We start from the raw sequence: 21,868 nt of genomic DNA, 5'->3' as shown, positions 1-21,868 counted from the left end.
AATGTGAATCATTTGGCAATTATGCTCCCTATGACAGCTCTTCACCTGCTTAATGTTATTTCCATAAATTGTCTATAAGCCCCTGAGCACAGTGCCTTGCATACAACAGGTGCAAAATAAGATCTGTGAATTTGCTCTGATGATTTGACGCCTGCCAAAGTGACTCATAGCACTGAGCCAAACTTCTCCTTAGGAGAAAGCAGCTTAAACTGCAATACCTTCATGACCTCGTGTAAACTGGAAGCTAAAATGTGGACCAGAGCTATGGCACCTATATTTTGTAAGGAAACAAACAAACATACAAAAAATCCCCAGCTAACATTTTACAGGCGTCTCTCAGGAAGGTAACAAGGACTGACCTAATTTCTTTTGTCTTCAGGAAAAGGAAATATGATAAACCAAAGCACCAAGGGAAGACCGTGTATTATCAAATACACAAGACAAACAAAACGTCTCTTCCAGTTTTGTTACAGGAAAATCACAAATCGATACAAAAAGCCAGTGATAAAATAAGTAACCAGGAAAAAATAGGATATTGGCATCGTGAAGATGGAGAAATAGAATCGCCCTTAATTATAGCCGCAGATTTGCCATAATCCATAAAAGCTGTGCTATGAAAGTTTGGAACAGTTACGTGTATGGTTTTACATACAGTACGAAGTAGATGAAGTTCCTGCATCCCACTAGAATTATCGCTGATGTTTGTTGGCTATTATTTGTCTATTTAATCCAACCGTAAACAATTGTTTCAACTGCCAAAAGCAGTCAAACCATTTCTTGTTTGAACTAACCAATAAACTTCCTTCTAAAAAAAAAATGTTGTAGATCTGATGACACTATATAAACTTGGCCAACGCTGTTTGAACATTTATCTCCATAAAGCCCATCTCCCTAGGGGAAAAGGACTGAATTGCACAGATAATTGTGGCTATATAGCTGGCTATATTCTTTACTCATTCACAACAGAGTCAAAAGAAGGGCTTTCAAAGTTAATTAAATGGGATAGGATTCTTATGATCTAAACTCCCATCGATAAAAGTTTGATCTAGAAAGTGTATAGTTGTAAAAAGTCTATCATTTACCACAGATTTGCTTTTGCAGATTTTGTTGCTCCCTAATTTTACAACAATGCTATTATCACCGTTAGCTGTTAGCTGCCATCCCCCCAACTCATGGTGACCCCGCGCACAATGGAACGAGATGCTGCCTGGTGTCGCACCACCCCCATGATGAATTGCAGATTAGACTGTTGTGATCCATAAGGTTTTCACTGGCTGATTTTCAGAAGCAGAATGCCACGCCTTTCTTCCTAGTCCATCTTAGTCAGGAAGCTCTGCTGAAACCTATTTGGCATCACAGTAGCACACAGCCTCCACAGATAGATTTGGTGGCTACACGTGAGGCGTATTGGCTGGGCATCGAACCCAAGTCACCCGCATGGAAGGCAAAAATTCTACCACTGAGCCACCACTGCCCCAACTTACAACAATGCTTAACTGTAAGTGATCATGCCACAAGACAATTAACGATGGAGTCTGTATACAGATACCTGGCCTCCGTTAAAAGAGATATCTAGCCGAAACCACTCCTTCAAAGGTATGATGAATTTAGTTTTCACAGCCAAGTCTTCTCCTTTGATAAGGTGCATTTGAATATGCAAGTGGCCTAAAAGGAAAATTAAAGTTCATGACAATGACAAAAAAAAAAAACTTAGGAGTGAATGAAGTAGTTAGACCTTCTCAGTTTAACTATCCTATGAAGCCACAAGGCTAAATCACGTTCCATCTTCTTTTAAGCAAAACAAAACACCCCTAAATGCATTCCTTTGTAAATAAGACATTCATTCAAGTTTCAGTAGAAGCCTGTATTTGAAAGCCACCACTCTCGCTAAAATTGTCATGTCGACAAATATCTTCCTTATTCCAGAGACACATATACCCACTAGACAGTGTAAGAAAATGACAATATCGTTGTAAAGGTTCTATCTTATACTTACCTTCTTCAGTAAGAAACACAGAAGGTGTGCCATACATCTCGTTGGAATCAACAAAGTACAGAATCCCACAGAGACTGGCCTTGCAATAATGGAGTAAATAAAGCCACAAGGAAACAGTAAACCTATAAGAGTGAAGGAAAAAAAAAAAAAAAATCTGCAGATTGATATCATCCAAGAACAGGTAATTATACTTAACAACAACTGAGCAAATTGCTTTCATCCAATGAAGGAATGGCTTCGCCTTCGTGTTCATCATGGGAGATCAGCTTGCAAAGCTTGATTTTTGAGACAAAGGATGTGGTTATAGTAACTGCAACAGACAAGGGGTTGAGCGTCACAATGCAAAACCAGCAGGCATTCTGCCTTGCACCCAAAGCTCGGTTTCTGCTTGTCTTGAAGAATCCCACCTGCCTGCCATCTGAGTTCTTGATTAAGGCTTATAAAAGCGGAAGTAGAATAAAAATTTGGATTTTAGTAAGAGGTGATTTGATAAGAAGCGATTCTAATTTCGAGGATTAAAAGAAAAAATATAATTAGGGGTTTTTAAGCAATTTGTTTCTCTCAAAGATAAAAGCCCTAAGGTAGAAAAATGTAATAATCTGCAAAGTGGCATCACCGTATGATAACCGAGGCACCTACGCAGTAGTTTAATGCACACATCAGGCTGCTCAGGACCACATTTCTGGCTGACCAATATGGAACAAATGATCTAATTATTCCATTCCGGGACAGGGGCTATTTTTAGTTGGAAAAAAAAAATTATATGTTGTGATTTGTGAAGTCAGGATAAATAACAGTGGCCGATTTAAATAGGATCCATTTAGCCGGGAGAGGTGATCCATGACCAGGTTATCCAATCATTCAGCAAATATTTGCTGGACACCTCCTTGGTGCCACTCATTGTTCTAAGGACTAAAATAGTGGACTATGGTTAGGACTAATTAATAAAGATGAGGCGATGGTTGTTGTTAGTTGCTGTTGAGTCGATTCCAACTCATGGTGCCCTCATGTGTTACAGAGTAGAACTGCACTCCATAGCGTTTTCTTGGCTGTAATCTTAACAGAAGCAAATTGCCAGGCCTTTCCTTCCGTAGTAGCACTGGGTGGGTTCCAACCACCAACACCTTTAGGTTACCTGTTGTTGTGAGCCATCAAGTCGATTCTGACTCATTAGGACTCTATATGACAGTAGAACTGCCCCATAAGGTTGCCTAGGCTGAAATCTTTACTGGAGCAGATCGCTAGGTCTTTTCTCCTGAAGAGCGGCTGGTGGGTTCGAACCGTCAACCTTTCGGTTAGCAGCCAAGTGCTTAACCATTGCACCACCAGGGCTCCGACTGTTTTGGCCACCTAGGGACCCTTCAAAGACCAGGAGCTGGAAGTAATTGTATTTTGCAAGTTAAACATGCATCAAGGTCAAAATCAATTCATCAATTCCTCTCCATTTACCCCAGTAACCAATGTCACAATTTGGGTTAAAGTAACAGTGGCCCTACATTCTTTGGGGATACACCCAAACAAATCCTTTAGAATAGTCTGGGCTTTTTAATCTGGCCTCAAAATCAGCAACAAGATATACAAACAGATGGTGTCACGCAGCTCCCTCCTGACCCACCCAGCTGAGCAAGCTCATGAAGATAAGTTATTACAAGGAAGCTTAGCAAGAACATACGCTCAATAAAGTGACTCAAGATCTTTCTACAGCCAGCAGCATGGGAAGTATTAAATCACTCTGCTAAATCCATCCAGACTGAGGTGAACCAGGACCGTTTTCAGCATCTTCAATTCAGTAGAAGGAAAAACACATGGATGAGTTTTGCTAAAATCAAGGGAGGAGGTCAAACCTTGTGAGATTTCAAGCAGCTAGTCCAATCTTGGAGTCCCCGGGTGGTGCGAACAGTGTGTTCACTGCTGACCAAAAGTTTGGAGGTTCGAGTCTACCCAAAGCGGTCTCAGAAGAAGGGCCTGGTGATTTACTTCTCAAAAAACCAGCCACTGAAAATCTTTTGGAGCACAATTCTATTCTGACACTTGTGGGGTCTCCATGGGTTGGAAATGGCCCGACAGGAGCTGGTTTGGTTTTTTTGTTTGTTTGTTTAGTCCAGTCTGCCAGGACAGAAAGGGCAAAGCAAAGTCTGCATTAGTGCTGGCTTGGGCCAGCTGAGCCTGACACCTGGCAAGGCGTCAGGCCTCAACACCTCGTTCCCCCACTCAGGACTGATATAAGTCCGCAGCAAACTGAGAACTGCTAAATGCAAGAATAACTCAAGAATAATTGGAAATTTTCAAGTTCACAAATTCTAAGATATGTCAACCTCAACATTTTGATCACCAAGGTATGTTCCTCCTCAAGGCTTCCACTTGCCTAAGTCTGGCCTCCAGATAAAAAGAGCCCAACCACCCATCTTCTACCCTCCTTACACTGGGTAGTCCATCCGCTGGCGTCGGGTGGCCTCCAGCTCTCGGTTCCGAAACCTCGCAAACTTCTTCACGATGCCTGTGTTTTCACCACTGGAGGCATAGGGAAAGCCGAGGAGGGTAACCATATCTGCAAACAGCAAAATGGACACCTTTTAATCACCTCCAGAAAACCAAAGCTTCCATACTCACACTCTTCCTGGAATCCTCTGCCCAGCTCCACCCAGACATTTAAATGAAATAGTCCAAAAATAATAGCAAACATTTATGGAACACTTAATATATGCCAGGCATATATTACTACTCTGTAAGGCAGATTTTATCACTATACATGTTCTACAGGTGAAAAGCGTGAGGCTCATAGAGGGCAAAATAACTGGCCTAAGTGGTGGAGTCAAGTTTTAGGATTCAAACTCAGGCTTTTATGTATTTAACTATTTTACACACTGCCCTCTTAATGCTAAGGAAAGCATTTTGAATTTGTGTTGATATTAACTGTGAACACTGGCACAAATGGTTTGCACTAGACTAATATAAAAGTTGGCAGTTCAAACACATCCAACGGTGCCACGAAAGAAAGGCCTGGCGATCTGCTTCCATAAGGATTAAACCCGTTGTTGTCGAATCGATTCCAACTCATAGCAACCCTATAGGATGGAGTAGACCTGTCCCATAAGGCTTCCAAGGCTGTAATCTTTACCGAAGTAGACTGCCACATCTTACTCCCATGGAGTGACTGGTACTTTTGAACCACCACCAAGAAAATCCTAAGAAACAGTTCTATTCTGTAACACATGGGGTCACCATGAGTTGGAATTGATTCAATAACAACAAGTTCGGTTTTGTTTGCTTTAACACTCGCTATGGAACCCTGGTGGTGTAGTGGTTAAGTGCTACAGCTGCTAACCAAAAGGTTGGCAGTTTGAATCCACCAGCCGATCCTTGGAAATTCCATGGGGCAGTTCTACTCTGTCCTATAGGGTTGCTATGAGATGGAATCAACTTGACGGCAACAGGTTTGGTTTATGGGCCAGATACCGCGAAAGTGTTTTACATACATCAATTCTTAGGATTATCCCGTACTATTTTTTTTTATAGCTGAGGAATGGAGGCACAGTTGCCAAGATAATCCCTAACATTTATTTAACACTTCAGGAGCCCTGGCGGTGCAGTGGTTAAGCTCTTACCTGGTAACCCGAAGGATGACAGTTCAAACCCATCAGCTGTTCCACAGGAGAAAGATGTGGCAGGCTGCTTCCATAAAGATTTACAGCCTTGGAAACCCTTTGGGGAAATTCTACTCTGTCCTATAGGGTCACTATCAGCTCAACGGCAAAGAGTTTGGTTTTGTTTTTTTGTTTTATATGCCAATCAATATGCTGAGCATATTTCAGGGATTATCTCATTGAATTTCACAATGGCTGAGGAAAAAGGTTTTATTATTATCCCCATTTAACAGATGACTAAACTGAGCCTTAGAGAGGGTGAAGTAATAAATACATTTAAACAGTTTAGTTAAATAATGAATAATTTTTAATTAAAATGAAATATAAATAAATGAGGTGGAGCTGGGATCCCAACTCAAGCAGCTTGGTTGCAGAACCCACGCTCTTAAAATGTCATTGTTAGTTTTCTTCAGTGCACTTTCCACATATCCTCAACACATTACCCTTGGCAAATATTATTGATCATACCCCTTAAAACTGGGGGTCCCACTGTCTTTTGCAGACGTGGGAGAATTCTTTCCTGTGGCTCTAGAAAACATCATTGTTGTTAGTGGCCGTCAAGTCGGTCCCCAACTCATGACAACCTCATGCACAGTGGAACAAAACGCTGCCCGGTCCTGCGTCATCCTCACGATCGGTTGTAGGTCTGACCATTGTGATCCGCAGGGCTTTCACTGGCTGATTTTTGGAAGTAAATCACCAGGCCTTTCTTCCTAATCCATAAAACCTGTTCGGCATCATAGCAACACAGAAGCCTTCACGGACAGGTGGGCCGTGGCTGTGCAGGAGACGCACTGGTCAGGAACCAAATCTGGCATTCTCTAGCACGAAGGGGAGAATTCTACCGCTGAACCACCACGCCCCCAAGGTCGAAGAGATTTAGGGTGCACAAACAAAGCCTTAAAGGAAGAACTGAGTTATCTCATCTCTGTTTAATACTTACTGCTCTAAACAAGGCTAAGTATGATTTTTGTTTGTTTGTTTTCCGTAACTCCCAAAAAGCAAATTTACTTAACTCTGCCTAGGAAGAAAGATCACTTTTCTCTTTCTGAAAACGCTCCTTGGTTTAAAGGTACATGATTAAATGGTGGAAACAGTCTACTATCCTGGACTTCTTGGGGAGAGAAGAATTAACTTCTGTGCAAGTCATCAAATGCCAGTATGGACACAAATTATGGGGATCTCGACCTTGGATGCTGCGCGTTCCAGCTCTCATTCCCCGACATGGAAAAGAATTATTATACAGAGGTACCTCTGCTTTATTGTAACTTGGAAACCATAAGAGCATTTTTCAGAATCTCAGACCCCTGTTATATAGTTAACAGGATCAAATAAGTCAATTTTTCCTAGTCGATGTCCATAAATCTACCTGCTTTGTTATAGGTAAGGATGCATTTGGAAACCCAAAAGGGTGGATTTATCAATTCCAATAGAAACACTTTAAATCTTTTTTTCTTTACAATTTGAGCACATTTGACTTGCTGATTTGTTATGGGTGGGATTAGAAATGGAAATACTGCAGAGATGTCTTCAGAACCTGGGAAAAAGATTCATCAAGAGGTAAATATCAGCTCAACTTTCATTTGGCTTCCACCGTGTTGAGTGGAGCGTAAGAGGCCAGATGGCCAAGTTAGACCCCTAGGAAGCCTTCTGCCAAGGATTGCAGTTGAGTTATCTAGTGAGTAGTAGAAACATTATCAAAGTGAATGGAATTTGATTCTGCCCAACCTGACTCAGATAAAAAGAAGCTTCACAAAGGTTTCCAACATGGAAACCAAAAAAAAAGAACCCGTGGCCATCGAGGCAATTCTGACTCACAGCGACCCTGTAAGACAGAGAAGAACTGCCCCATCGAGTTTCCAAGGAGTGCCTGGTGGATTCAAACTGCTGACCCTTTGGTTAGCAGCCGTAGCACTTAACTGCTGCACCACAAATGAATGTTGATGAGTCTCTCCCATACCCAAGGATCAATGTGAAATGGATTGAACAGAAGAACTTGCAGCAAAAGACTGTGGAGGGAAAAATCTAAGACCCAAAGATCTAAAATAATTTTACAAAAACACAAATCTTTGATATCCAACAAAAACAAAATAATGGTGCTGTTCTTGTGGAACCTGTAGCTTCAATATTTCTACAATTTGGAATTCTAGTGTAGTTTTTCCTCATTGTAATATGTCTTCCTGTCATAATTAGAGGCAATTAACAAGAATAAAGTATCTGAGTGGTGCAGTTAACACGCTCAGCTGCTAACCAAAGGTTGGAGGTTCGAGTCCACTCAAAGGCACCTTGCAAGAAAGGCCTGGTGACCTGCTTCTGAAAAATCAACCATTGAAAATATTACGGAGGATGATTCTACCCTTACACACCTGGGTTTGCCATCAGTCAGAGTCAACTCGATACCAACTGTTTTTCCAACAAGAATGAAATTTTGGAGCTGGAAAGGACATTAGAATTCATGTGGCCCGAGATAACATATACATTTATCTTCTTGTAACAGTTTGATAAACTGATCATGGCTGCCTGGAGTGTTATAATTGATTAATGATGTCTGCCATAGGCAGCGGAATGGGGGAGTAACAGTACCAGTGCCATCCACCACAGAGAATTTACAGGTAGGAGAACTTAAGTCCAAAGAAGTTAAATGACTTCCCAATTTCCTTTAGAATGTAAGCTCTGTGAAGGCGGGGCCTTTCCTTCATTCACCATTTTATCTCTAGATCCTAGAACAGTGTCCAGCACAGGTTAAAAACAAAGAAAACCAAACCCATTCCTGTCGAGTTGATTCCGACTCATAGCGACCTTATAGGACAGAGCAGAACTGCCCCATATGGTTTCCAAGGAGTGGCTGGTGAATTCGAACTGCTGACCTTTTGTAGCAGCCAAGCTCTTACTCACTGCACCACCAGGGCTCCAGCACATGATAGAAGCTCCATAAATAACAAGTAAATGAATGAATACATGAATATATCTGTAGCCAAGTTAGGATTTGAACCTGTCTCATTTCTCTCAACAGTTTCCACAATTCTATAAGGTGCCCCAAGTTGTCTGAGCCAAATAATACTCTCTCTTCTTTCAGATCCTTTCCCCAAATCCATTTCTTTGGCTTATCTTGAATGAGTAAGTCAGGTAGGAAATAGGATCATTAAGACACAAACTTAAAATAGCAAGAAAACAGATCATGTTTGGGAAGCCCCTCTCCCTGAACCACTTTGTTGTATTTCTTTACATTTTAGAGCAGCAAGAGGAATCAGATATTACATGGTGCAAAACCCCTTACTCTGGAGACAAGGAAAGTGGGTTAGTGGCTTGCTGACCATCGCAGCTATGACTCAACCTAGGGCTCCCCAGTACATACCACTGAGATTTCTATTAAACCACACAGCATCTCACAAGTCCCCCTAGAAAAAACTATGGCTGAGGTTCAGCTGGCATGCCCCGTGTGGCTAGACTCACTGTTAAAACACTGGAATCTTTCCATATCTGTCAGATAATTGATGCTGTCTTGAATCACCAAGGCTCCACCACCTACCCTGGCCCAGTCTTCAGGGTATAGCCAGGCTCAGCAGGGACCTCCAGCACCACCCGACTTCAGCACCACGGCCAGTGCCCAGTCAGCCTGACTGGGCCCCCACCCCTTGTTAGTACCATCCAGTCTGCTAGGGACTCAAGGTGACCCCATGCACAACCAAAAGAAACATTGCCCCGTCCTGCACCATCTCCAGGTGAGATGAGCGTGAATCAGACTGTTGTGATTCATAGGGCTTTCATTGCTGATCTCAGGAAGTAAATCACCAGGTCTTTCTTCTGAGTCCATCTTAGTGTGAAAGTTCTTATACCTGTTCAACATCATAGCAACACAGAAGCCTCCAGTGACAGGCACAGTGGTGGCTGTGCATGAGGTGCATTGGCCAGGAATTAAACCTGGGTCTCCCACATGGAAGGCAAGGATTCTACCACTGAACCACCTACCACTGAACCACCACTGCCCCCCTTCCTTGCCCTTTACTGGTTGTTAAATATTTTGAATATCATTCCTGGGGTTAGAGACCACGTAGCCCATTCTCTGGTTCAGTGGACCAACCAGAATCCAAAAACACAAATCTTTGATATCCAACAAAAACAAAATAATGATGGTGCTCTCGCAAAAACTGTAGCATCAATAGTTCTACAATTTGGAGTTCTAGTGTAGTTTTTCCTCATTGTAATATGTCTTCCTGTTATAATTAGAAGCAATTAACAAGAACAGAGTATCTGAGTGGTGCAAACAGTTAACACGCTCAGCTGCTAACCAAAGGTTGGAGGTTCGAGTCCACTCAAGGGCACCTTGCAAGAAAGGCCTGGTGACCTGCTTCTGAAAAATCAGCCATTGAAAATATTATGGAGGATGATTCTACTCTTACACACACGGGTTTGCCATCAGTCAGAATCAACTCAATACCAACTGTTTTTCCAACAAGAATGAAATTTTGGAGCTGGAAAGGCCATTAGAATTCATGTGGCTGGGGAAGGTCCCATTTCCATGTAACAAAGTCCTACTTGGGATGTGTCCAACACACCACAATGACATAGCTTAGCCCACATGTGGCAAAGTCAGAGAGTTGCCAAACAAGGAATGTCCATGACAAGAGTCTATACGCAGAAACTGGGGGAAAAGAAGCTGAGATTTTTCATCCTAGAGAAACAGGTAACTCAGTAATGCTCCCCAAACACAGAATATTAAAAGGGGGTAGGGGTAGTCAAGTGTTTAACTTTCTTTAAAGCTAAAGCCAGACAACATAAAACTCCATTTTCTAGCTATGCCATTTAGGTTAGAGCTTCACTCAAAAAGAATACAAAGTGGTGAAGTGGATTACTAAAGAAGTTTGTGGCATATTTAATACCAAGAATCTTAAGAATAAAATAAATTCCACTCCAGGGTATTTATCCCCCAAACATACTATATGTGTCCACAAAGATACACGTACCAAGATGTTTCGTGAAGCCTTGTCATTAACAGCAAAAGGAAGAGAAATGGCCTGCATGGCCATCAGCAGAGGACTGTCAGGGAATTGAATGCTAATCACCTGTTGAAATGAATGAGGATGTACAGTGTGTACTGATACAGAAAAATCCTTACCGTATTGTCAATGGGGCAGAACAAGGGTTTATAGTATCTTTCCATTTGGGAATGAAAAAGAGTGAGCTATCAATACGATAGGAGTCCCCGGGTGGCACAAAGTGTTAAGCGCTTGACTATTAGCCAAAAGCTTGGCTGTTTGAACCCACCCAGTGGCACCTTGGAAGATGAGCCTGGCAATCTGCTTCCAAAAATTCACAGCCTTGAAAACCCTATGGAGCAGTTCTACTCTGCCACACGTGGGTTCTCCAGGAGTCGGAATCAACTCGATGGCCACTAACAAAAACAACATTGATTTAATGCGTATATGTACACAGAACATTCTGGAAGGAAACCCAAGAAACTTGTCACAGAGGTTGTCTCTGAGACCAGGACAAGAGGTCTGGGGTGGGAGGGAACTTACTCTTTTCCCTAAACCCTTTTACACTATTTGAATTTTTTACCAGATGTATGTGTTACTTTTCTGATTAAAAAAGGGGAGAACAAAATCTCTGAGTGAGAAGGAACCGGCACATTCTGAGGTCTCCACGCCCTGGGCCTCTGCTCCATTCATTGCAGGCTGATCTGCTTCAAAGGGACAAAGTCCAGTGGGTGAGGGAAAGGGCATGATTCACATGGTAAAAATTCAACCGAAAAAATTACACCTTCTAATTTAGAACCTGGGTTAGGACTGTATTAGCATATTGTAGAGAGGCGGCATAGCAAAGGCAAAAGAATCAGAGGCTTGAACTCCAGCTAAACCAGTTCCCTGAGCCTTGGTTTTCCCCTCGGTAAAGAGAGGACAAGAATAATACCATTTTTTCCATGGAACTATTTTGAGGATTCAATGAGACAATGTGCATGGGAAAAGTATTTTGGCAGTTGTAAAGGGCAATGCCAATGTTAGGCATTAATTAGTAGTATTACTGAAGAATTCACACTCCTATGATTTACAGGGGGAAAAAAATAAGTCTGGTTTCTCCTCCCACCCCCCCGCCCCAAAAGTGTCATATACATAGCACTTATAATTACCAAAAATATCATTTCGGTGTGCTGTTGTCTGGAATAATCCAGCACATGAACTAATACTGTCACAAAGACACATGGAGCATGGCTCCAACACTTGACTTTACCTGCAAGCATTCTGTTGTGATGGAATTTTGTTATAAGAAATCACGCTTACAATCCGTTGGATCTGAGAATGAATTTTTAGTGAGAGGAAAAGAGGCTGGAAAAGAAGGAGACCGCCATTTTCCCCCGAGTATCTGATCTAAGAGGGAAGATCAGAGAAATATTCAAACGGCTGGACACTAGGGCAGAATGTTTGATACACCTTGGCATGGCATCTAAGAACCTCTGAAGAATCTGCCTTTCCAGCCTGATTCCCTGAATCCCCCATCTCACGTGTGCAGAGCGCTGCAAACGCCTTCCCTGCACGCAGTTATCTCCCTACTTCCCCCCACCGCATATGCTCCCTAATTTGGCAACAGGGCTGTGTGAGGCGTATCTGCATGTTGTCACAGTGACCTTCACACATAAACGTAAGGGAGACAAATGTCCTTCCTCTTGGCTAAGAGCGCTCATTCACTCAGTCAACAAGCATCACCACGGGCCTATTGTGTATGGACGACCGTGCTAAAAAACAAACAAAAAACCAGCTGCCACCCAGTCGGACCTGACTCATGGCAACCCCATTTGTGTCAGAGGAGACCTGTGTTCCACAGAGTTTTCAGTGGCTGGCTTTTCAGATGTAGATTACCAGGCCTTTCTCCTGAGGCACCTCTGGGTGGATTGAAACCACCAACGTTTCAGTTATCAGCTGTGCTCTTAACTCTTTCACCACCCAGGAATTCTGGGAGTACCAGTGTCATGGGGCTTGTGTCCTAGTGGGGGAGACAGACGACAGGCAAATAAACAATTGCCCTTTGCCTGTTGCCGTCAAGGTGATTCCAACTCATAGGGTCACTATCAGTCAGAATCTCCTCAACGGCAACAGGAAAAAATGGGTGGACAAAGTAGAACAGCCCCATACTATTTCCAAGGAGCGGCTGGTGAATTCGAACTGCCGAACTTTTGGTTAGCAACCGAGCTCTTAAGCACTGTGCCACCAGCGCTCCAAGTAAACAACTAAGTATATTTAATTATAGTGTTTGGTGGTGATAAGGCTATGAAGGAAAATAAAGCAGGATCAAGGTGGATAATGACGGGGTGGGGGTGGGGATGGAAGGGGGGTGGGGAAGGAGCTGTGGCTTTGGTTAAGGGAGTCAGGGATGCCCTCTCTGATGGGATGACATTTGAACAGAGGTACAAATGAAGTGAGGTCTCTGGATGACAGAAACGGTTTGTACTTCTCTACTAACCTAAACTAAAGGTTGGTGATTTGAGCTCACTCTGAGGTACTATGGAAGAAAGGCCTGGCAATCTGCTTCTATAAAGATGATAGCCAAGAAAATCGTATGGAGCAGTTCTACTCTGTAACACATGAGGTTGCCAGGAGCTAGAAGAAAGACTTGGTGATCTACTTCGGAAAAATCAGTCACTGAAGACCTTATGGGAGCACAGTTCTACTCTGCCATACATGGGGTCACCATGAGTCGGAATCAACTTGACAGCCACTGGCTTTGATGAATGAGGTAAGGGAGTAAGCCATGTTGTGATCTGCGGGAAGAGCGCGTTAGGTAAAGGCAACAGTAACTCAAATGTCCCAAGGTGGAAATGAACTTGGTATGTTCAAGGAGAAGCAAGAAGGCACGTGTGGCTAGAGCTGGTGGGCAAAAGGGAGCCTAGTAGGAGATGAGGATGACAAGGGGCAGGGCAGATTCTGCAGCCCGCGGCAAGGAGGGCAGGTTGATCCTGACTAAAATGGGAGACACTGGGGGTGTCTGAAGCAGGGGATAACCTAATCTGGTTCATACTGGCTGCTGTGTGGGAAATGAGTGTGTAGGGCAATGGGGACCCTGGTAAGCCATTTTCAGAGGCCCAAACAAGGAGATGGTGGCTCAGACCAGGGTGGTAGCAGGACACAGGGTGGGAAATGGCTGAATATGTGATACATACCATCTGAAGGTGGAGGCAACAGGACTAGCTGATGGCTTGCACCTAGGATGTGGGGGAAAGAGAAGGCAAGGTGGACCCAAGGTCTGGGGCTGAGCCACCAGCCTGAGTACCTGATTTCTTTCTCTGGGTGAGTTGACACATGAGTCAGGAGCACGTGTGACTTGTGGGACAACAGACAGCACCCAGTCTTCTCCTCCAAGGAAACAAGCAACAGTAAGTGTAGCCACAGGCATTGTCTGGCCAGACATCTCCGGCCCATGTGCCCAGAACACAGTAGGAGCAGGTGGACCAGCGGGCACATGGCTGAGCCTTGGCTCGCATGTTCTGAAAGGCTCCAGGCTTCTGATCCGGGGAAGGTTTACTTTTCAGGGCCAGACAAAATCAGCTGCACCTCTACCATAATCAGACCACTGGCCTTACCTGGCCCTGGAAAAGGAGATATGCCACAGAGGGGTGTATCTGGCCACACACAGTCCCCGCCACAGCACCCTAATCTAAGTCTTTGGTGGGGGCCCTTCTGATGATACTCCTCTAATATCTGCACCTGAGGACTCTGACTCACCTCTCTATTAAGGGAAGAGAAAACAAAGGCAACTCAGGGGGTACTTCAGTTCAAGTGCAGATTCATCCAAGGACATCAGACACTTGACACAGAAAACGTTCTCCAAACTCCACATCAGTGCTGCTTCAGATTGCAACAGTGATCAGATATGAAAGGCGCCCCCGCGGCTCCACTCTGCGCCTCACTAGTGCCATCTTGTTCTGTCCTGACTCTTGTTCATCAACAGCCAAATAAAGTTCTTACTAAGAACAAGCCAGGGTCCCGGGCAGAGCAGGAGAAAAATATAGAATAAAAATCAAATCCATAAAAAAACCCAGACATACTGGTCTGATAGAGACTGGAAGAACCGCCAGGACTGTGGCCCTAAGACACCCTTGTACCATGGAACTGAAGCCATTCCCAGAGACCACCTTTCAGCCAAACAGCAGACTGGCCTACAAAGTAAACAGTAACACCCAAGAGGAACGAGCTCCTTAGAACAGTTCATTACATGAGACCAAAAGGGCAAAATCTGCCCAAAAGCAAAGATGAGAAAGCAGGAAGGGGTAGGAAATCCTGACAAAGGTAACAGGGAAACCAGGGTGGAAACGGGGCAAGTGCTGACACATTGAAAGGACTGCAACCAATGTCTTGGAACATTCTGTGTACAAATTGTTGAATGGGAAACTCTTTTGCTCTGAAAACCTTCACCTAAAACACAATAAAATATTTAAAAAAAAAAAAAGAACAAACCAAAGGCCTGGACCCCTTCTGTCCCCATGTCCGTCTTCAACAGCAAAGGCGGTGGACACTGTCCATATGGACTGCTGCAGAAGTTCTTCGCCTTTGCCTTTTAAAGAGAGGGAGAAAAAACGCTTCCCATTTTTAGTAAACAATCATAGTCATGTGAACAGAGCTGGTTTTCGGGGCTCATGGAGCCCCCTGTTTTCAGTGGCTTTAGCTCTTAGAAAGAGCTTTTCTCTGCATTAAAGTTTTATTATACTGGTTCTCACCCCAAAGGCGGGTGGGGAGAAAAAAAAATCCCACTGTGCTATTCCTGAGCCTTGTGAATATGGGAAGAAATAACAAAAGAAAGAAAAGACGACTCGCATTTTAAGGGTCTGTTCAGGAGTCCTAAGTACTCAGCCAGTTCATAAATGACTTCATTCAAAAACTTCCAGCTTGCAATTCAGTCATTCTTCAATAAGAAATATATGATTTGCCAAACATGAAATGGAATCATTAAGCCCTGGGAAAGTCGGAGGCAAAGCAAAGTGGAGGCTGTGTGTGCACCGTGCTTTATTCTCCTTAACAAATTAGGCGTCTTGTGGAAGGCATTCCAGACAGATGCTAACATGGAGTTCTGCCTGGAAGAAGTATGCACATTGATCATCAAAATGCATGCAGCGGGACTTATTTCAGACGTTTAATTCCCCGTCCCACCCTGCCACAAACCGGCACACGCAGACAAAGGAAATTTAGTTTCTTCTCTTAGATTTTCCATATTTGCAGCTCTGCACAACACAGAATAAGCCAAACACAGAACAGGACTATTAAAGCAAAAAGTTCCAAAGTTATATAGAACTACAGAAAGGCCTAACGAGCCCTGGTTATGCATTCAGCCACTAACAAAACGGAAAGATCAGTGGTTCGAACCCACCTATAGCTCTCAGGAAAAAAGACTTGGTGATCTGCTCCTGTTAAGATTAAACAGGATTTACAGCCTAGGAAACCCTATGGGGCAGTTCTATGCTATCATATAGGGTCACTATGAGTCAGCATCAACTCTATGGCACACAACAACAACAACAACAACATAGAAAGGTCTAGCAATTTACTTCTGAAAGATCACAGCCACTGAAAACCCTATGGAGTACATTACTCTGAAACACTTGGGGTCCCCATGAGCCAGAATTGATTCAACAGCAACTAGTTTGGTTTGGTTTTTTTGTACACACCCACCCTCCCTTCCACACGCAAATGAGTGCATGGAAAAACTGGTGAGTCCTGCACAAGGTGAGTAATCTAGTTAATAGTACTAGATTAATGTTGGTTTCCTAGTTTTGATGTTGTATTCTTGTTACAGAAGACGCTATCCTTGGGGGAAGCTGGATGAATGGTACAAGGGACTCTGTACCATTTCTGCAACTTCCTTGGAGTCTGTCATTATTTCAAGATGTTATTGTTGTTGTTAGGTGCCGTCAAGTCGGTTCCAACTCATAGCGACCCCATGCACGACAGAACAAAACACTGCCTGGTCCTGAGCCAACCTTACAATCATTGTTATGCTTGAGCTCATTGCTGCAGCCACTGTGTCAATCCACCTCGTTGAGGGTCTTCCTCTTTTCAGCTGACCCTGTCCTCTGCCAAGTGTGATGTCCTTCTCCAGGGACTGATCCCTCTGGACAACATGTCTAAAGTATGTAAGACACAGTCTCACCATCCTCGCTTCTAAGGAGCGTTCCGGCTGTACTTCTTCCAAAACAGATTTGTTCTTTCTTTCGGCAGTCCATGGACTATTCAATATTCTTCTCCAACACCACAATTCAAAGGCGTCAATTCTTCTTCCATCTTCCTTATTCATTGTCCAGCTTTCACATGCGTACGATGCGATTGAAAATACCATGGCTTGGGTCAGGCGCACCTTAGTCTTCAAGGTGACATCTTTGCTCTTCAACACTTTGAAGAGGTCCTTTGCAGCAGATTTACCCAATGCAATGAGTCTTTTGACTTCTTGACTGCTGCTTCCATGGCTGGTGACTGTGGATCCAAGTCAAATGAAATCCTTGACAACTTCAATCTTTTCTTTGTTTATCATGATGTTGCTCATTGGTCCAGTTGTGAGGATTTTTGTTTTATGCTAAGGTGCAATCCATACTGAAGGCTGTGGTCTTTGATCTTCATTAGTAAGTGCTTCAAGTCCTCTTCCCTTTCAGCAAGCAAGGTGTGTCATCTGCATAACACAGGTTGTTAATGAGTCTACCTCCAATCCTGATGCCCCGTTCTTCTTCATGTAGTCCAGCTTCTCGGATTATTTGCTCAGCATACAGATTGAATAGGTATGGTGAAAGAATACAACCCTGACACACACCTTTCCTGACTTTAAACCAATCAGTATCTCATTGTTCTGTCTGAACAACTGCCTCTTGATCTATGGAAAGGTTCCTTAGGAGCACAATTAAGTGTACTGGAATTCCCATTCTTCGCAACGTTAGCCATAATTTGTTATGATCCACACAGTCGAATGCCATTGCATAGTCAATAAAACACAAATAAACATCTTTCTGTTATTCTCTGCTTTCAGCCAGGATCCATCTGACATCAGCAGTGATATCCCTGGTTCCACGTCCTCTTCTGAAACTGGCCTGAATTTCTGGCAGTTCCCTATGATATACTGCTGCAGCCGTTTTTGAATGATCTTCAGCAAAATTTTGCTTACATGTGATAATAATGATATTGCTCTATAATTTCCACATTTGGTTGGATCACCTTTCTTAGGAATAGGCATAAATATGGATCTCTTCCAGTCAGTTGGCCAGGAAGCTGTCTTCCATACTTCTTGGTATAGATGAATGAGCACCTCCAGTGCTGCATCTGTTTGTTGAAACATCTCAATTGATATTCCATCAATTCCTGGAGCCTTGTTTTTCGCCAATGCCTTCAGAGCAGCTTGGACTTCTTCCTTCAGTACCATGGGTTCCTAATCATATGCCACCTCTTGAAATGGTTGAACATTGACTAATTCTTTTTGGTATAATGACTCTGTGTATTCCTTCCATCTTCTTTTGATGCTTCCTGCGTCGTTTAATATTTTTCCCATGGAATCCTTCACTATTGCAACTCAAGGCTTGAATTTTTTCTTCAGTTTTTTCAGCTTGAGAAACGCCGAGTGTTTTCTTCCCTTTTGGTTTTCCATCTCCAGCTCTTTGCACATGTCATTATAATACTTTACTTTGTCTTCTCGAGCCACCCTTTGAAATCTTCTGTTCAGTTGTTTTCCTTCATCAATTCTTCCTTTTGCTTTAGCTGCTTGACGTTCAAGAGCAAGTTTTAGAGTCTCCTTTGACAACCATCTTGATCTTTTCTTTCTTTCCTGTGTTTTCAATGACCTCTTGCTTTCTTCACGTATGATGTCCTGGATGCCATTCCACAACTCGTCTGGTCTTCTTTCACTAGTGTTCAATGTGTCAAATCTATTCTTCAGATGGTCTCTAAATTCAGGTGGGATGTACTCAAGGTCATATTTTAGCTCTCGTGGACTTACTCTGATTTTCTTCAGTTTCAGCTTGTATTTCAAGATACAGGTTTTAAAATAATGTCAAACGTGCTGGTCCCCATGGCAAATGGCCTCTGAACAACCATAATATAAGGTTTTCTCAGGTCTTTGAATCAACTACACAGCAACTAATAACAACAATACGCATAGCTGCTTTGGGACCAAACCCAAAAACCACTGCCATCAAATCTATTCCAACTCATAGCGACCCTATAGAATGGAGGAGAACTGCCCCATAGAATTTCCAAGGAGTGCCTGGTGGATTCAAACTGCTGATCTTTTGGTTAGTGGCCACAGCTCTTAACACTACACCACCAGGGTTTCCTGCTTTGGGACAGCACCAGGAAATAACCATAGCCATTTTTTTTTTTTTTATTGTTTCTCCTCAAAAAAGGTCTGATGAATCAAATCCCAGGGGTGACAAGAAATTAATTACCAGAGGAAGAGCTTAGAACACTGTGTCCTTAAGTCCTTGCCCCAAACCAGTCCTGTTGAAGACGAGGAGGTATCAGGCCTGTCTCATGGAAGGGTCTGCTGTCACAGGACCATAAATTTTCTCCACTCGCCAAGCCTGCCTGCAACTCCTGAGTGAAAGATCACCAGAAGTTCTCAAGCTTTAGGGTACTTCAGAGTCAAGAGGAACTTGCTTAAAATGCTGATTCCTGTGTCCCTTCCCCCACAGATTCTGAAAAAAAAAAATTTTTTTTTTTTTTTTTTTCTGAATGGGTGGATAAAGAATGGGCCCTAGGAATTTGCATTTGCAAGAAGAGCCCTGGGTGATTCTGACACAAGCCACATTTTTGGAAACACTGACAGACCTTGTCTGGGTTCCTGGGAACATGCCCTGGTTGACTCCCTGTCCACATAATGAGGTGTTCTTTGTACCAATGGAGAGAACCTCAGACCTCCACTTCTAATTGTGGAGCCAGATTTCTGCAACCTTGCCGCTTAGGGAAGGCTGAGGAAGGAGGCCTCTAGTATTGGCTCCTGCGGAGATTGTGAACACATGACAGGACAGAATGCAGAGTTTGGACTCTATCATCACCATGGCTACTTTTTACTGAGTGCTGATTGTGTGCTAAGCAATTATGTTTCATTTAATTCTCACAATACTGCTATGAGGGAAACGTTATTTATTATCCCCATTTTACAGATAAAGAAAACTGAGGCTCCAAAAGTTCCAAAGGTACAAAGTGATAGAGCCGGGAGTTGAACCCTGGCTGACGTGAAGCCTCCTCCTAGTTCTCATCTCCGCTAAGACGAAACACTCTGCTTAGATAATAACTGAAACTTGAGTTGGTCTTTTGAGGGGAGGCGGGGAGCAAGACAAGAAAAGGAAGATTTTCCCAATCCTTATTTCAGTATTTTTAATAATCTTTCCCAACATAAAACAAACAAACCCATTGCTGTTGAGTTGATTCCAACTCATAGCGACCCTATAGGACAGAGTAGAACTGCCCCACAGAGTCTGCAAACAGCAGCTGATAGATTCAAAATGCTGACGTTCTGGTTAGCAGTCAAGCTCTTAACCACTCTGCCATCAGGGCCCCAACATAAAGCAGATCTAAACCTCTGGAGGCCTCCCTCCCATGGGCCCTTCATGGCCCCTCACTTTCATCTTGGGTCCTGTTCTCTCCCAACCTTTCTCCTCTGTTCACCTTTTTACTTTTCTCCTCTTGTCCCCAAAGTCCAAAATTACAGGCTCCATACAAGACAGGTGAGGGTCTTATGATAGCAGTCTCCCTACGTTCCTTGTTCCTCCTGCTACTAATATAAGAATGTTCCCCTGCCATCCTATTATGATATCAGCCATCTGAAGAAAGGAGAATGACGTAGGTTCCTAGCAAGGCAAATGACCTACCATTTTCAAGAGGACACTGGGGAATCTTGTTTGCCTGAAGGTTCCAAATATAATCCATGTTCCACTCGAGGCACACTTGATGATCTTTGAAAGGGCGTTCGAAAGGAGGGACTGTCTTCAGCAGAGTGTAATTTGTTGCTACAGCATGTAGCAAGTTTTCCTCCCATTTAACATTCGAGTCGCCACCACCATATTTGTGAGTAATCCAGGCGCGTAGTATCACTGCGGATACCGAAATAGAGTTTCTGATGAAATAATCATCTCTGTAAACCATGATGCTTGGAAATTTCACATGCACTATTTGCATCCTGCTGGTGTGAAGATGTTTCTCGTTCTTCCACCTTTTTTTGTACACGGGAATGCTACTTCTGAACTCAGATGAAACAACCGCTTCCAAACTGACAACACATGGCTGAGAGCATAAATACTCAACTGAGACTTTGGAGACGTTGCGAACATTTCCTTCAAAGACAGTAAAATAAATAAAGTCTTTGTAAGCCGTGCTCTGCTCAGCTTTGGGTATCACTGACGTAGTCAAGGAAGTCTGCCTACCCAAAGACGGTACAAAATTCTGAAATGGAAAAAAAGAAAAAGAAATCAGAAAGGTGTAAGATCATAATTCAGGATACGATAACATTATTTTTCTTGAATAAAAAATATCAGTCTGTGTAAAGCAATGAATGTGGAAGATAAATGATGTCAAAACCAACACCCACAAATGAAGATTAGGCCACATCAAACGCTCTCCCCAGACTCAGCAGCATCTGCTAATTAAAATGTAACTTTTAAAGCTAACCCGTTGCCATCAAGTCGATTCCGACTCATAGCGACCCTACAGGTCAGAGTAGAACTGCCCCATATGGCAATAATTTCAGAGTTGGTTTCCAAATGGAGGAGCTACTTCACAACAAATCGAGCAGCTGTTGAACCTACGTTAGATTAAAAAAGAGACGAACGAGCTTCAGATACTTTTAAACTATTTTCCTGTCTTCAAATGGGGGCCAGAAGCTACCAAATCAAATTGTAGGAGAAAAGTTCAAAGTGCACCCAGAGGGAACATAACAGGGATGCCCCTTTTTCTCCCTTAACTTCAGGGCCAGGGCAAAGAGTGCATGATGGACGGGCCAGCAGCAGGTTTCTGCTGCTTCAAATCACACACAGGCAAGCTTGGACCACGGACCGTGTTGTCGATTCTTCCACCATGGCTGACGCTACATGTGCCAAGAAAGATTTTAGCCGTGTGTATATTTACCTAGTTCTTTAAATAATGAAGCTTTCTCGATGTGGACATTTCTTTCTGAAGAAATCCAGGAAACTTGATCATGAGATCAAGGTAATTGTTTTGAACATAAGACACCCATGCATGTGTGCTAAGAGCTCTTCTAAACAGGAGTTTGT

At 43.2% G+C, this 21,868-nt stretch overlaps 1 protein-coding gene across 9 annotated transcripts in view; it reads right to left on the bottom strand.

The window, feature by feature from the left end:
• The window catches only part of SEL1L3 (SEL1L family member 3), a 144,449-nt gene that overhangs the window by 106,735 nt on the left and 15,846 nt on the right, over window positions 1–21,868 (bottom strand). For 8 of the 9 annotated variants that reach the window (XR_010322145.1, XM_064285989.1, XM_064285995.1 and 5 more), the window contains exons 2-5: window positions 20,471–21,041; window positions 4,418–4,544; window positions 1,997–2,118; window positions 1,550–1,665 (exon numbers count right to left, since the gene is read on the bottom strand). Coding sequence is in view for 8 of the 9 variants with exons in the window: in XM_064285989.1 (XP_064142059.1) it covers window positions 1,550–1,665; window positions 1,997–2,118; window positions 4,418–4,544; window positions 20,471–21,041 (936 nt within the window). In the remaining variant the exon portion in view is untranslated. Of the gene's footprint in view, window positions 1–1,549; window positions 1,666–1,996; window positions 2,119–3,840; window positions 4,103–4,417; window positions 4,545–20,470; window positions 21,042–21,868 lie in introns of those variants that run through there. The other variant, XM_064285997.1, reaches the window with a different exon arrangement.

This window comes from Loxodonta africana, chromosome 5, assembly GCF_030014295.1.
Source record: "Loxodonta africana isolate mLoxAfr1 chromosome 5, mLoxAfr1.hap2, whole genome shotgun sequence".
Classification (NCBI taxonomy): domain Eukaryota; kingdom Metazoa; phylum Chordata; class Mammalia; order Proboscidea; family Elephantidae; genus Loxodonta; species Loxodonta africana.
This window is presented reverse-complemented; position numbering and strand designations above follow the sequence as displayed.